Genomic DNA, 16,894 nt, shown 5'->3' on the forward strand with positions numbered 1-16,894 from the left:
ATAGTGCCTACCAAGTGCTGAGTGCAGGTTATAATGATAAGCAAAAAATGCCAAAAGAGTGTCTGTGTAAGAGTGTGTGTTAGTCAGTCGATTGAACATAAACTTGACAGGACTTTGACCATACATACTTTAAACATAGCCAAGACATCCCAGACTGTGAACAGGGCAAGACACTGATCAGTGAACACACCACCAGGTATGGGAAGAACCGTAACTGTGAAATCATTGAAAATTTCTGCTAATTTCAGGTGTCCTAAAGCTGGAAAATATCAGTAAATCCTCAAGGGTAAAGTACTAAGCCACAAACCTTTCTAGATCCTGGCTAAAAATCTACTTAGAGGAAACTCACTGGGGGATATTTTCTGCATATAACAAACTAAATTACTGCTCGTGTATCTTACTCCAAAAGCAATTCCCTTGATGACAGACAAAGAGATATAGATAGGTTAGAATATGTAAAAATATGAGAAAGTAGAAAAGGGGAGGAGGAAGAAAAAATGACAGAGGGAGAGAAAGAGAGAATAAAAGAACCAGAATTATATATATATATATATATATATATGATTTGTTAAATTATTATTCTAAGAATAAAATATTTCTTAGGTATTTTTCTAAGGCAGAGATCAATTAGGCTATGTCAGTTCTTGGTTAATGCAATTTTAACCTAGCTAGCTACTGTAGTGATGAAATTAGAGACAGAAGAAACTTAGCATCTTTAGAGAAGATGTTGAAAATATTAAGTTAAATTAAAATTACATCACTAGACAAATTATTTTAAAATTTATTTGGAGTAGATATAATTAACTGACTAATTCTCTATATAAGACACTTGAGCAAAGATGATGACTGGTTAATCTGAACACAACTTTCTGCCCTTCTTGTATTGCAGTTCCTAAAAATATAAGAGCACAATGTAGTAAATGCTGGTTTCTATCTGATACAATTTAATAATTTTTACTTATGGAGTATCTACATATAGGCCAGTAAGTTTAAGTCACATAAGTTTAATGTCTGAATATTCAAATTTTAGGCCAATAATTTTAAGTCACATAAGTTTAATGTCTGAATAGTCAAATTTTAGGCCAACTAAATAGTTCCTAATCTCAGGAAACAAAATAAAAAATTGTTATCTAGATGTGGAGAGCTCCTCACTAAATTAAAACTCTAAATGAAAGATTACAGGACCAGTTCAGTTTCCATCCTTGGAAGTTCTAACTGAATGTTACTCAGATATACATTACAGGATATAACAGTATTCACACTTGCAGAACAGAAGAAAGATCAAATAGCCTAGTGACTAAAAATACTGGCAATAATGTGCCTGGTTTTAAGACTCACACATAATTAGACAGATGATAAGGTTCTGCATAAAGCACATGGGCTTTGGGATCAGTTCTGGGTACAAATACCAGCTCTACCCTTCCACTATACAACATTGGGAAAAGTGCCTTTGAGCCTAGGTTTCTTCAATGGGTTTAGAGCTCTGTTTGGAGCTCTTGTCCTAGAAAGGCATAGCAGCATTTCTTCCTCTTCTTCTTCATTTTTTTTTTTTTTTTCACATGGAGTCTCGCTCTGTCGCCCAGGCTGGAGTGCAGTGGCGCAATCTCGGCTCACTGCAAGCTCCGCCTCCTAGGTTCACACCATTCTCCTGCCTCAGCCTCCTGAGTAGCTGGGACTACAGGCGCCCGCCACCATGCCCGGCTAATTTTTTGTATTTTTAGTAGAGACAGGGTTTCACCGTGTTAGCCAGGATGGTCTCGATCTCCTGACCTTGTGATCTGTCCGCCTCGGCCTCCCAAAGTGCTGGGATTACAGGTGTGAGCCACCATGGCCGGCCAAGACATAGTAGCATTTCATTACAACAGTGCATGAAGTGAAACCATGTACTTGCCATAGTGATGTAGACATATTTAACCAATACATTACTAATAACAATTACTAGTTTCTGAAATAGATTCTGAAAAGGCAGAGCTGTAATGTCCGTGTAAGAGCTTAGAGAAAAGGCATAAGAGTTTAAAATCATATATTTAATTACATCAATTAAAAGATTAAAATACATTTGGCAAACACTGATTCACATGTTAACATGTGCTAAACTTCAAGATTTTATGGCATTTATAAAAGTGTGGTGGAACAAGAAGTGTGGAACTATCAGAATAAAATGGGAACAATGGTTATAGTCATCTGTTCTCAGTTTTTGTGTGGAACAGTCTGTTTTACATAATCTAATGGTATGAAATGACTTTGTTTTTACAACATACCATCTTTTCTTTCAAAATAGGAAGAAAAGTTTTAAAAGAGTAAGCTCAAGGAGAAACCAGAAAGAATAGTCCTATCAGTTTTGGTGCAACATGTCTTTTCCTTTCAATAATGACAGACCTGCAAAGTTCTTGTTTAGGTTTTTAAGTGACTATATTTTCCACTGAAGGAAAGGAGAAAGCAAGAAAAAAAGGAAGAGAGGGGTGGAGGGAAAGAAGTGCAAGGGGAGGAAGAAAGGAGAAGAAAAGAAGACGGAAAGTAGGGAAGGGAGAAAAGGAGAAACAGGAAAGAGGGAGAAGGGAAGTGGGGAGGGGAGTGGAACTGTGTTTTTCATTTTTGCTTATTAAGATATGCATATACATACCCCTCCAACACACACACACACACACACACACACACACACACACACACAAAAACATATTTCATTGAGAAAAAGTTAGTCATGAAATTGGAATAGCCCTATAATTTACTGGCAGGTATTTATAATGTTCTGAGCCTTTTTCAAGTACAATTTGAACTTGTTTCTGAGCTATCATCTATTTATTTTCAGATTTGATTGCAAAATCAGATTGGTTTGTTTTTCAAGTTTCATAATAAAGAGGTATAGGTACTGATAGTTCTGAAATAATTCTATTTAATGGAATCTATAGTTGCAGTTAAACTGCAACATAATGAATTACACATTTATTAGTGTCATCAGTTCAAGTGTGACCAATTTGCTTGGCACACAGTAATGTTATATTTGCAATTACTGTATTCTTATCATTGACTTAAAAATAAAAACAGTGATATAATTTCATAACATAAAAATGTTTGGGTTTGAAGAGGCAGAATCAGTAGCTATGCTGTACATCAACATACCGTATTTTACTAAATTGTTATTCCCCAAAGTTAGATTTAGAGAACACTGATCTATGGTACACCTAAATTCATGTTATACACTATTATAGAAGGTAGTCTGTGGTAGGTGCCAAGCAATCCTACTAACAGTCATGAGAGGGTGTAATTAAACAAAACAAACAAGGATATTAAGTTGTGGCTTCAAAAAGGTCACAAATAACAAATTCAGTGTTATATTTTCTCTTTTCTACTGATGAACAGTACCAATTTGGGTGTGATCCACTGTTGATTAGATTCCATGTTTCCTCTTTCCTGATTTATTCTTCTACTTTGCAGGAGCACACCCTCAAGTCCCTTCTTAAGAAGGGGTCATGAGAGGTAACTTTTGTGCATCCCTGAATACCTAAAAATGGCTTTATGGTTTGTGTCCCCTCTCACTTAATTAGATGGTTGGGATTTGTAAAATAAAACGCTGGCTGGCAAATCATTTCCCTACAGAACTCTGAAGATATTATTTCATTATCTTCTAGCACCCAGTGTTAATGATAACACTTTTGAGGACAGTATGATACTTACTCTTTTGTGAGAGGAACTATTTTTCTGTCTAAAACCCTTAAATAGTCTTCTCTTCATTCCTAGAATACTAAGATATCTTAATGTGCCTTGCTATGAGTTTTTGTTTGTTTTGTTTTCCCATTCATTATAAATATTTGGTGGAACGCTTTCAATCTTAAGATTCCTGTTTTTTGGCTCTGACAAATTCTCTATTATTCCTTCAGAATTTCCTCTGTTCTTTTTCTGGAAGGCAAAATGTTTGACATTGGATCTCCCTGGGTAGAGCCTTTGTATTGAATTTCTTTCCTCATGTATTGCCTATATATTTGTCTTATTTTCCTAGAGATGACATAAAATTTATCTTCTCTGAGTATTTTATTTTGGAAATTACATTCTCCACTTCTTTTACATGGCATCTTATTCTACATAATGGATCTTTTAGATTCTGTTTGAGGATATTAAAGTGTTTTTGTTTTGTTTTGTTTTAAAGTACTTTATCATTCTCAATTTGCTCTGGGGACAGGTTACTTTCTTTGGGTACAGATGTTTTGTTAATCTTGGTCTCTCTCTGTCCTGTAGAAGCATTTCTTCAAACATCTGGTGATACCTGATTGTCTATTCTTAAAAGATAGCAGAAGAAATGTAGAGGTTTTTTGTACATGGGTAGGTGACTGGCAAGTTTCCCTTTCTGGTAAGTGGGAGCAGTCTGCTCATTATACTTTAAAGTCCTTGAATGCCAGAATGTGGAGAGTTTTGTAAGAAAGTCCCAGTTCACACTCCTGTTGCCCAGTTTTCCCCCAGTGGCCATTTTTTATATTTGTTTATCTGAAGAGGAAATACCTGACCAGGCTTTCTGCTCATTGATTGGGGTAGACTGTTCCTTAGACACTCTTTTAAGCCAAGTCCTTTTCAAAGCTTCAAGGCCTATCCCACCTTCTATGATTCTGGGAGCTGTGGGGCAGACTGACTCTCTCATTAACTAAGGTTTCCTCCACATATAATGGATGTACTCTGTCATTAATCTTTCATCTACTTTCCGGCTTCCAGAAATGGGCTCATAGATCTCATTTATTGGTGGGCCCCTCCCAAAAAGGATAAGGAGCTAAAGACACATATTTAACTATACTTAAGGTATATGTATATTTTAAGTAGGAGGCAACCTGGTCACTTAAAAGTTCAATGGACCCAATTTTAAGAGAATGAGACAAAAGCACCTGAAATTTATATCAATTATAAAGTTATATTAATTATTATATCAATTATTGATATATCAATTATATCCATTGAAAATTATACCCTAACTTCCCATACCAAAGTCTTCAAATTGTACTTGTATGGCATTAGCAAGTCATAGTCATTACATAAATGCAAGACTATTACTGAATGATGAGGTAGTTAAAAATATTCTGAAGTACATATGTAGACAGTTTCCATTTGTAGGTTATGCTCATTCAGATTCATCGTATGGCTATAAAATGTAAAGGACACCAAATTCACATTTGAAGAAAACACTAAAATATATTTTTAAGTGTATTCTGATTAGGAGGTGTAGAATCAAGAAATCTGAGGTCAAAGAAATTTAACTTTATAGGATAATCTAGTCCTATTATTTACCTCTTCTTTCCAGAAGCAAAAACAGAGGCTAAAAGAGGTTCAGTAACTAGAATCAGTGAGTATCCTTTGCTAACTAGGACTAATAACTGCTCCTAGCAAAAATGATTAAAGCTTAGTGAAGAATATAACATTGTCTTTGAATCATTAAAGAGAAGCTTTGTATAGGTGCAAACTCCCTGAAGACTGAGTTATCATAAATGAAACTGAGAGATACCCAAACAATTTTCATACTTACTCATTACCCCAGTCCAGGCGCACGGTGATGTGCCGCTTAACCTCCCGCACCTGATCCTGAGTCAGGTGACCAGACAGTAGCTGCCTTCGCAGGTCAATAAGTTCATTCATCACGTGGCGTAGTTTGTAGAAAAGATCTACTTTGTGTTTCTGAAAGGGCATTTTTGGTGTTGGGTGAAATACAAGAGAGAGGGAAAAGGAATGAAAAGAAAAAGAGAAATAGTTAAACTACGAAAAGTGCTCATTTCTCTGAACCACTAAGGTAACATAAAGAGGAACTTAATTTTAAAGTCTGAAAGTCATTACCTCTTTCTATCCAAAAATCTCTACATAGTGACATCTAACGAAGTAACATAATTGATCTGGATCGTGCAAAAGTAGCATTTCTCTCTACCACACCCTAGATCATTCATTTCTTTAGTAAATCAAAGTTACTAAACTTAGAACAGAATGTTACACAGGAGCCCAGAGCTGTTTTCCCTCACAGAAGTTGCAGTTCACATAAAAGCAAAAATTTCAACCATCCAGCGATAACTCTGGTTTCTCTAGGAGGGATATCCAAGTTGGGAGAGGAAAAATCATTTGCCCTATTTTGAAGCAACTAACATTTCAATATAAAGCCACAGTCCCTGGAGTGAAATTCACTCCTGATTTCTAGGCCTCATCTAATTTTCTAATTAGCTTTTCTAAACAGTGTGTCCTTCCCCGACTCCCTCTGGTGTAACAGATTTCCAGTCTTTTCAGTTTAATAAAAATTGTAACCTTTGTTAAGAGTTAAATGGAAACATCTTAACAAACTTAATTATGGACCTTATAGTGGTTTTAACCTTAAAAGTAGAAAAATATATGAGAATAGATGCCTCAGAAAAAAGATGTACTTAAAAATAATGTATGAGTTTAAAAACTCAAGTCCTATTTGCTGATATGTGAAATCTTGATTTTAGAATCTTTTGGTTTCTGTATGATTAAAATTCTTGGGATGTAACTGATCTATAAATAATGCTTCTGAAGGCAGATTAAGATGTTAGTAAAATACCTGTATGAGATTTACCCTAAAAAAGATGTTTGCCAAAATAAGCTTAAGTCAAAGAAGCTATAAATAAAATTAGCTTTACAGCAAATCACAAAACAGTAGAATCAGGTAGTGTTTTGAGGTGGCAGTGATCTTATAATTAAAACATTCAGAACATCATACTACTTAGAAATCATCTAATGTGACTTTTTTCTATTAAGAGACAGGATCTCACTCTGTCTCCCAGGCTGAAGTGTAGTAATATAATCATAGCTCACTGCAGTCTCCATCTCCTGGGCTTGAGAAATCCCCTCAACTCAGCCTCCTGAGTGGCTGGGATTACAGGCCTGGCTAATTTTTTTTTTTTTTTTTTTTAGATAGAGTTTTGATATGTTGCCCAGGCTGATCTCAAACTCTCAGGCCCAAGTAATCCTCTTGCCTTGGTCCCCTAAAGTACTGCAATTAGAGGCATGAGCCACCACACCTGGCCCCATTAGACTTTTAAAGATTCATCTTAAAGAGAAATTATTTTTAACTAGAAGATGTTAGGAATCATACACTCTAACTTCTCCTTTCTTTAACCGATGAACTGATGAAAAAAAGTTAAGCATCCTGATGGTACACAATGCTGGCAAAAGGTGAGAACTCACAAATTCCTGCCCACTCAAAAACCAGCAGAGCCTAAGCAAACTATACCATCTGGAAAATTGGAATCTTGACGATTAAGCTATAAAGGCAATGTGATATTTGTTTCCAACACATACATTTCTTATTGATAAAACAAAGTCACCTGTTTAAGTATAAAACAGAAAGTTTGAATTATTATTTTCCTATCAAAGCCTATATGGTAGTCCACTGCATGTATACATCCACAAGCATTCATTCATTCATCCAATTAACAAATGTTTGTGCAGCACCTCTTGAGTACTAACACTTTGTTGTGATCAAAAGTCCCTGCTCTCATGGAACTTTTGATCTAGAGAGCAGGCAATAGGCAAATCATTAATGATGGTGATAAATTATAAAAAGAAAAATCAGAGTGGCCAAGGATAGGCTGGCTGGGGCACTGGGGAAGGTACTGCTTTAGGTGGAGTGGTCAGGGAAAGACTTTTTGAGAGCTGAACTTTGAGAATATACCTGAATGAAGTAAGGTGGCAACATTTAAGAAAACTGGGGACATTTTTCAGGCATAAGAAACAAGTGCAAAGGCCTTGAGGTGGAAGTAAACATGGCATGTTCAGGAAGAACAGGGTCAGTGTGTCTTGAGAAAGGGAATATTGATGATGCAGAGAGGCAGCAGGCACCAGGTTAAACAGAGATTTGGTAAACCACCTTTAGGGCTTTGGCTTTTATTCTAAGCAAGATGGGAAGTCACTGGAGATTTGGAGAAGAGTGAAGTGATATGACTTAAGTCTCGAAAGCATCACTCTGAGTGCTCTATTGAAGATAAACCATAAAAAGGCAAAGAGGAAGGCAGGGATTCCAGTCAGGAGGCTATTTAGTGCAACAGTTCACAGCATAACAGCTGCTTAGATAAAGGTAAGAATGCTGATGTTAAGAAGGGCTTGAAGTTTTGACATGTTTTGTAGGTGGAGGTGCCAGAATTTGCTGATAGACTAGATGTGGGTTATGAACAGAGTAAAGTATCACTCTTGTTTTGTGGCCTGGAAAGCATGTCTGGAAGAAGGAAACTAAGTTTAATTTTGGACATGCTAAGTCTGACACTGATTTCCAACATTCAGAGGTTACAAAAGTGAGAAGTATTTAGCAGAGGAAACTAGAAGGAGTAAGCAGTGAGGTGAGAGGAAAAGCAGGAGAGTATGTGTCATGAAAGCCAAATGAAAACTGGATTTTTTTCATTATACTTTAAGTTTCAGGGTACAGGTGCACAATGTGCAAGTCAGTTACATATGTATACATGTGCCATGTTGGTGTGCTGCACCCAGTAACTCGCCATTTAACGTTACATATATCTCTAAATGCTATCCCTCCCCTCTCTCCCCACCCCACAACAGTCCCCAGAGTGTGATGTTCCCCTTCCTATGTCCATGTGTTCTCATTGTTCGATTCCCACCTATGAGTGAGAACATGCGGTGTTTGGTTTTTTTGTCCTTGCGATAATTTGCTCAGAATGATGGTTTCTAGCTTCATCCATGTCCCTACAAAGAACATGAACTCATCATTTTTTAGGGCTGCATTGTATTCCATGGTATATATGTGCCACATTTTCTTAATCCAGTCTATCATTGTTGGACATTTGAGTTGGTTCCAAGTCTTTGCTATTGTGAATAGTGCTGCGATAAACATACATATGCATGTGTCTTTATAGCAGCATGATTTATAATCCTTTGAGTATATACCCAGTAATGGGATGGTTGGGTCAAATTGTATTTCAAGTTCTAGATCCCTGAGGAATCGCCACACTGTCTTCCACAATGGTTGAACTAGTTTACAGTGCCATCAACAGTGTAAAAGTGTTCCTATTTCTCCACATCCTCTCCAGCACCTGTTGTTTCCTGACTTTTTAATGATTGCCATTCTAACTGGTGTGAGATGGTATCTCATTGTGGTTTTGATTTGCATTTCTCTGATGGCCAGTGATGATGAGCATTTTTTCATGTGTCTGTTGGCTGCATAAATGTCTTCTTTTGAGAAGTGTCTGTTCACATCCTTTGCCCACTTGTTGATGGGGTTGTTTTTTTCTTGTAAATTTGTTTGAGTTCATTGTAGATTCTGGATATTAGCCCTTGACTTCAAACTATACTACAAGGCTGAAGTAACCAAAACAGCATGGTACTGGTACCAAAACAGAGATATAGACCAATGGAACAGAACAGAGCCCTCAGAAATAATAGCACACATCTACAACCATCTGATCTTTGAAAAACCTGACAAAAACAAGCAATGGGGAAAGGATTCCCTATTTAATAAATGGTGCTGGGAAAACTGGCTAGCCATATGTAGAAAGCTGAAACTGGATCCCTTCCTTACACCTTATACAAAAATTAATTCAAGATGGATTAAAGACTTAAATGTTAGACCCAAAACCATAAAAAGCCTAGAAGAAAACCTAGGCAATACCATTCAGGACATAGGCATGGGCAAGGATTTCATGTCTAAAACATCAAAAGCAATGGCAATAAAAGCCAAAATTGACAAATGGGATCTAATTAAACTAAAGAGCTTCTGCACAGCAAAAGAAACTACCATCAGAGTGAACAGGCAACCTACAGAATGGGAGAAAATTTTAGAAAACTGGATTTTAAGGAGGACTTTGTCAAATGCACTGGGGGGGGGGGGGCGTTAAATAAATATGAACTGAGAATTGGCCAGGGGATTTGGCATTGTGGTGGCTGTCACTGACCTCTACAGGAACAGTTTCCATGAATTGTTGGAGTGAGTTGAGTGAGATTGTGAGAGGAAGAAGTGGGAAAGAGCACAGACAACTCTTTTGAAGAATCTGCAGTAACTAAAAGCAGAGAAATGGGGTAGCAGAATGTGACTGTGTGGTTAAGGAAGGGTTTTTAAAAGATTTGACAAAATTTAAAACTAAATTTTGAAGGGAGTAATCTAGTAGAGGGAGAAAATTTGATGATGCAGCTGTTAAATCCTTGAGTAGATATGAACAGATGGATCCTGGGGAAAAAAGGGGAGGGTCTGATTTAGGTAAGAGGCTTGATACTCTGTGTTACCTACCTATTCTTTACAGAGAGGAAAGGTACAGAATATGGGTAATGACACAGGTAGCTTGTAGATCTGGTAATAAGAGAACTAAAATTTTCCTCTGACTGCTTTATTCTCAGAGAAATAAAAAGCAATATCATTAGCTGGGAGTGAATAGAGTGGGAAGGGGTATTTGAGATTTGAGAATAGAGGAAACAATATAAAACAGTCTCTTACGGAGTGGTAACTCGAATTGACCAGAAAGTTGGTTCTATTGCTAGGTAGTTTTGAGATCTGTGAAAACTAATTAAAAGTAATGTGGTGTGTGTGTGTGTGTGTGTGTGTGTGTGTGTGTGGTTTTTTTTCTAGACAAGTCTAATGAAGTATACTGATATTGAGGCATCATGTGTATTAATGCACGTGTGTGCTACGGTCCAAATATCTGCATTTCCCCCTCAGTAAATTCAAACATTGAAATCCTAACCCTCAAGCCAATGGTATTAGGAGGTGAAACTATTTGGGAGATGATTAGGTCATAAGGGTCAAGCCCTCGTGAATGGGATTAGTGCCCTTATAAAATAGGCCCAAGGCCATTATCCTAAGAAAATTAATGCAGAAACAGAAAAACAAACACTGTATGTTCTCATTTACAAGTGGGAGCTAAACACTAGGTACTCATGAATATAAAGACGACAACAACAGACACTGGGGACTATTAGAGGATGGAGACAGGGTGAAGTACAAGGGTTGAAAAATTACCTGTTAGGTACTATGTTCACTACCTATATGAGGGGATTATTCATATCTCAAATGTCAGAATCATGCAATATACCCATGTAACAAACCTACACACGTACCCCCGAATCTAAAATAATGATTTTATACATACATACATATACATGTAATTATTTTATACATATATATGTATACACACACAGCCAAATTTCCTATTAATATTTAATTAAATATTTGTATTTATTACCTTAAAAAAAATAGGCCCAAGGGGGAGGTTCTTTCATCCCTTCTCCCATGTGAAGCCATAGCAAGAAGGTGCAAACTATGAGGAAGTGGACCCCCACCAGACACTGAATCTGCCAATTTCTTGATCCTGGACTTCTCAGCCTCCAGAAATGTGATAAATAAACTTCTGTTGTTTATAAACTGCTCAACTTAGAAAATGTTGTTATAGCGGCCCAACAAACTAAGATGGCATATATGTATTATGTACATGTATATTAATGCATATACATGTACATATATACACACATACACATGTAATACATACATAAACGCACAATACACATATACCATATCTATGCCACACACACAAACACACAGTATCTATGCAAGAATATACAATGTAGTCTTTTAAGGCATTGTACATGTTTTTTTTTTTTTAATCAAGAGTTTCACAGATTGCATTTTCCAAAGATAACTACAATATCTTCCATGACAAGTGGTCTTTTGCAATAATGTGACTTTGATACCCTTCCAGCATGACATGGAGTCTATTTCTCCACAGTTTTGAATCTGGGCAGGCCCTGAGAATGCTCTGACCAACAGATATGGCAGCAGTGAGCTAGGCCAGTTCTCAGCCTTTAACTAGTCTGGCTGCTTCTGCTTCCTGCATTTTGGAATGCATGTTCTTGGGAGCTGAGGCCATAAGTAAGGAGTTTCAATGGTGTGAGTGAGCAATCTTGGATACCTAGCCCAGCTGAACCTTCAAAGGACTACAGCCCCTACCAATATTCAACTGCAATGGAATGAGAAACCCTAAATGAAAAATGCCCAACTGAGTTCACTATATCCAGAAAAGAATCAAAAATATAGTTATTTTAAGCCACTAAGCTTTGGATGGTTTGTTATGTAGGTAACTGAAACAATTACACAATTTTTTTGTTTCCAAACACATGAAAATGAAATTACTTACCCTACACCAATTGTGTAAAGATGCACAAAGAAGGAAATGGATTAAGTAAAGCAGCACTGTTATTATAACCAATGTGGTGTTAATTTCTTTTTCCAGGCCAACCTAATGACCTCTCTGACCAGAGACCCTAGCAGTAGAGGCTCCACCAACATTGCTCCGACACTGCACTGTGTTCTTGGGCTTGTTAGCATAAGACAGTATATACCACTCAAGGTGAGCGATCTGGGTGACTAGCACCAGAGCATACATTCACCTAGAATGATTTGATGCCACAAAACAGCTGAATACCTCACTCAGGAAAAACAATCCTTTTCTACTTAGAGACCTGCTCCTCAGTGGATTAAAATAACAGTATAATTAGGTTGGCACTACAGGTTTTGTTTTCTGGCACAGTCATCCCTATTTCCTGTCACTGCTAAAATAAAAGGAAAATTCCATGAGGAGGAGATTGGGCAGAAGAAACCTGTATAGCTCATCTTAGCAACACATCCAGCCTCTCCAAAAACTCTACAGACTAATATTTGTCAAGATCAGTCACAGATTATTTGGAAAGTACACTGAAGAGTCAGTAGAAACCATAAATTTAGAATGATTAAACTACTTTACAAACACAAGCCAAATACAATTTGCCTCACTGTTGTGAAACAATCCCTGGAGCTCTGCAGAAAAAAAGAATATGTTTTAGTGCTCCTGTTTTAAAGATAATTTTTGCTAAATTATTTTTAACCCAGTACGGAAAGAAATGTTGTGCCACAGTGATGCCTCTAAGTCAGTAAATGAGCAAAGTTGTAGGGCATTTGCCAGAAAGTATATTACGTTTATTTTAAAACTACATATGCTTACAGACCAATTAATATAAACACAGCATCATAAAAATCTAATTAAATAAAAGTGACATCAGAAATTCTGCTATCCTCAAAGAGAATAATGTCCTGCCACTAGTACTAAAAACTTTACATCAAAATCAATTTAATGGAAGCTAAACATTGAATTTAAATTTCAAGTTGTTGTCGGAAGATTACCAGATCTCCCCTATTTTACATTTTCTTTTTGAATATTCCTTTATACATAAGTAGATGGGTTTTTTCTCACTTTCTTTTCAACAAATTAACCATTAAGAACTTGAGTTTATTCAAAACTCCCAAAACAGCATTCTTTTTTCATTACCACTAATAATCAAGTCTCTTTTCATGAAGTAACCTCTAATCCTATTCTAGATGTTTTCTTATATTCCAAAACTCATCCCAATATAATGAAAAGATTGCTAGACTGCAGTACTTGGAGCCCTAATGACCTTTATGTCAAAAATACCTTTAAATGGCCAGGCACAGTGGCTCACGCCTATAATCCCAGCATTTTGGGAAGCCGAGGTGGGTGGATCACGAGGTCAGGAGATCGAGACCATCCTGGCTAACATTGTGAAACCTCGTCTCTATTAAAAATACAAAAAATTAGCTGGGCGTGGTGGCGGGCACCTGTAGTCCCAGCTACTCAGGAGGCAGAGGCAGGAGGATGGTGTGAACCTGGGAGGCGGAGCTTGCAGTGAGCTGAGATTGCGCCACTGCACTCCAGCCTGGGGGCAGAGCGAGACTCTGTCTAAAAAAATAAATAAATAAAATAAATAAAATAATAAAAAAATACCTTTAAACCCAGGAATCTAAACTTTCATTTTAGGTTGCCAAACAACATAGTCAGCAACTGAGTACAAAAGATAGAAATTTTTGTGAAACAAAATAGTATCTAAACCAAAGCTAATTCACACTGATTTTCAAGCACATATTTACAACAATGAAAATGCAAAGAAGCAATATGAAAATTCTTTTTCTCTTCATTAATATGAGGAAGTACCCATACAATATCTATTTCCTTGGCACATACATCTAACTCCTCCACATCTCAAGGGCCATGATGTCATCCTCACTCTATCCCCAGCCCAAATACATCCTCCATTATCGAGTTGATATTCCAAATAACAAATAGCATTATAGTTCTAATCCTCTCTTACAATACACATATTTGCAGGAGAGCTAAGATTTGTAAAAATCTTTCTATTCCACAGAGCAGATCTTCATAAGAAAGAAACAACACCAAAGGTAGAAAGGTAGAAAAAATATTAGAGATATGAAAATGGAGGCTGTAGTTGCTGAAGTCATCCATTCACGGATGGATAGATGCCAAGTGAAGGGTATCCATTCACAATTCTGAACAAGGCAGACTTACCTAACAGTGGGCAGTAAACAGCTGAGGCATTCTCAGGCTCACAGTCACTCCTATTACACAGGACAGATCAAATCTCTACTTAAAGTCAGTCCTTAATGTGTCCATAGGCATCTCTTCTTAGGGAGACTAATAAAAAGCCAGCCTCAATCCTTCCCACGCACAACTACCCACTCCACCAAACATTAAAGGTGAAAGCTTGAAAGTAGATGACTTGTCAAAGAATAGAAAACTAAAAAAGCCCTAAGAGTAGGGTGGAGGAAGACAAGTGAGGAGGGTGGGAAATAGGGAAGAAATCAGTTAAGACGCAAGCCTCTGCAGAAAGGCTCTGGGACTGGAGGTACCAGAAATCTCTGAAGCCTAGAAGTATTATCCCCCTTTACCCCCAACCCCTGCCCAGTGCCCTTTCCGCATCGAGCTCCCCAGATGTTAACAACCAAGCTGATACCTTCATATGAAGAAGAATGGAGAAGATTCCTCTTCAGGAAAACTCAGCCCAGGGGAAAAGATCCAGAAATATTGACAGCTGCTCTACTTTTTCCATCAAAAGCCAGGCCCTCTTCTAATCCCTCTAAAGTAATGTTCACTAATTGATAAATACTAGCCCAATTCACAGAACTTTTTGTCAACATTTTAATGCCTCATTCTTAAATATGAATGGACAAAGAACACCATATAATAAGGAAAGCTTCCAACATGAAGGAAAGAGACCAAAACAATCAGAAAAATAGATATTAGAGGAAACAGACACAATGACAAGAATAAAAGAAAATTTCAAAGAAAAAATAATTACTATTTTACAAGACCATAGAAATTATAGCACATCCATCCAAAGAAGAATAGGGCATAATAAAGGGGCATAACCCCCAAAACCCAAAAGCGCTTTTGGAAGTTAAAAGCAGGGTAGTTGTAATTTAATACAAAAAAACAGTGAAATAATAGAACACAAAATTGAGGAATCCTGCCTGAAAGTAGAATGAAAAGGTAATGCAATCCAATAGACAAATGGGAGATAAAATGTAAGAAGATTAGTGAATCATTTGAAGATGTCCAACTCTAATCAAAGGGTTCTAGGAAGACAGAACTGTGAAAACAAAGAGGAGGGAAATATCAAAAAATGAAATACAAATAAAATGTCCCAGAATTGAAAGAAATTAGCTTTTAGGCTAAAAGAATTGGCTGATTAGCCAGCATTATCAATGAAAAAAATCTACAGCAAATCATTGTAAAATTTCAGAACACTGGGGCAAAGAGATAATACTAAATTTTTCATTAAAAAACAACTTATCAATAAAAGGATCAGGAACTAGAAGGGCATTGGGACAGAACATGGAACATCTCAACAATACTGGAAGCTAGAAAATAATGAACCAATGCTTTTAAAATTCTTCATCTTATTTGTAACAAAGAAGTATATATCCAGCCAAACTATCAATCAAAGGTAAGGGTAAGCTAAATACATTTTAAATATGTAAAACCTCAAAAATAAAAATTCTCCCACACACTTTTTTTTTTTTTTTTTTTTTTTTTTAGGAAGCTACGGGGAAAGCATTTCACCAAATGAGGAAGTTAACCAAGAATTAAAGCAACACTGACTTAACCTAAGAGACAAAGGGACCTAGGAGAGAAGCAAAGAAAATTCTCAGGTTAGATTAACAAAGAAGGTGGCAGGGTCCATGCAGGATATAATTGAGAAAAAAATTCAACTGATAAAATACCTGAAGTGCTTGAACATAGTCAAAGATTTTCATTTATGCCAAAAGATTGAAACATAGAAAACAAAGGAAATAAAGCAAATTAAAAAGGAAAAACAACTATTAACCATAAGAAAAACAAAGTTACGCAACAAAGGAAATGTAACCTTAATTCACTATATGTGAAGTGGCTACACAGACATAGTAACAACTAAACATTGGTTCAAAAAATGGTGATACGGCCCGGCATGGTGGCTCACGCCTGTAATCCCAGAACTTTGGGAGGCCGAGGCTGGTGGATCACGAGGTCAGGAGATACAGACCATCCTGGCTAACACGGTGAAACTCGTCTCCACTAAAAATACAAAAAATTAGCTGGGCATGGTGGCAGGTGCCTGTACTCCCAGCTATTCAGGAGGTTAAGGCAGGAGAATGGTGTGAACCTGGGAGGCAGAGCTTGCAGTGAGCGAGATCGTGCCACTGCACTCCAGCCTGGGGAACAGAGCAAGACACTGTCAAAAAAAAAAAAAAAAAAATGGTGATACAACTAGTTTGGAAGTATTGAAAGGGGAAGGGAAAAGTATGTATGTAGGAACAAGAGCATTCAGAGCTTAATTCTTATCTTCTATAATAAGAAGATCACTGAACTATAACTTAAATAGAAAAGTCAAGATATACATTAAAATAACATTATTTAGAAGTGTAAAATACCAGAAGAAACAACTAAAAGGGCTTAAAAAATGGGGAGTGAGAATCAGGAATGGGGAGAGATAGGGCCAGGAATTTAAAGCTATTTTTTTGTTCAATGCCAAGTAGTCTGTAATATATAACTTAAAAATCCATATATACATATATCTTTGACTTTTTTAAAAGATG

General features: G+C 36.8%; 1 protein-coding gene across 4 annotated transcripts in view; it reads right to left on the reverse strand.

Moving 5' to 3' along the window:
- DOCK3 (dedicator of cytokinesis 3) overlaps nt 1-16,894 on the reverse strand; it is a 649,329-nt gene that overhangs the window by 308,051 nt on the left and 324,384 nt on the right. For all 4 annotated transcript variants that reach the window (XM_032161429.2, XM_032161424.2, XM_058442283.1 and 1 more), the window contains exon 6: nt 5,504-5,652. In XM_032161429.2, coding sequence (XP_032017320.1) covers nt 5,504-5,652 — 149 coding nt within the window. The remainder of the gene's footprint in view (nt 1-5,503; nt 5,653-16,894) is intronic.

This window comes from Hylobates moloch, unplaced genomic scaffold (genome assembly GCF_009828535.3).
Source record: "Hylobates moloch isolate HMO894 unplaced genomic scaffold, HMol_V3 SCAFFOLD_8, whole genome shotgun sequence".
Lineage (NCBI taxonomy): Eukaryota > Metazoa > Chordata > Mammalia > Primates > Hylobatidae > Hylobates > Hylobates moloch.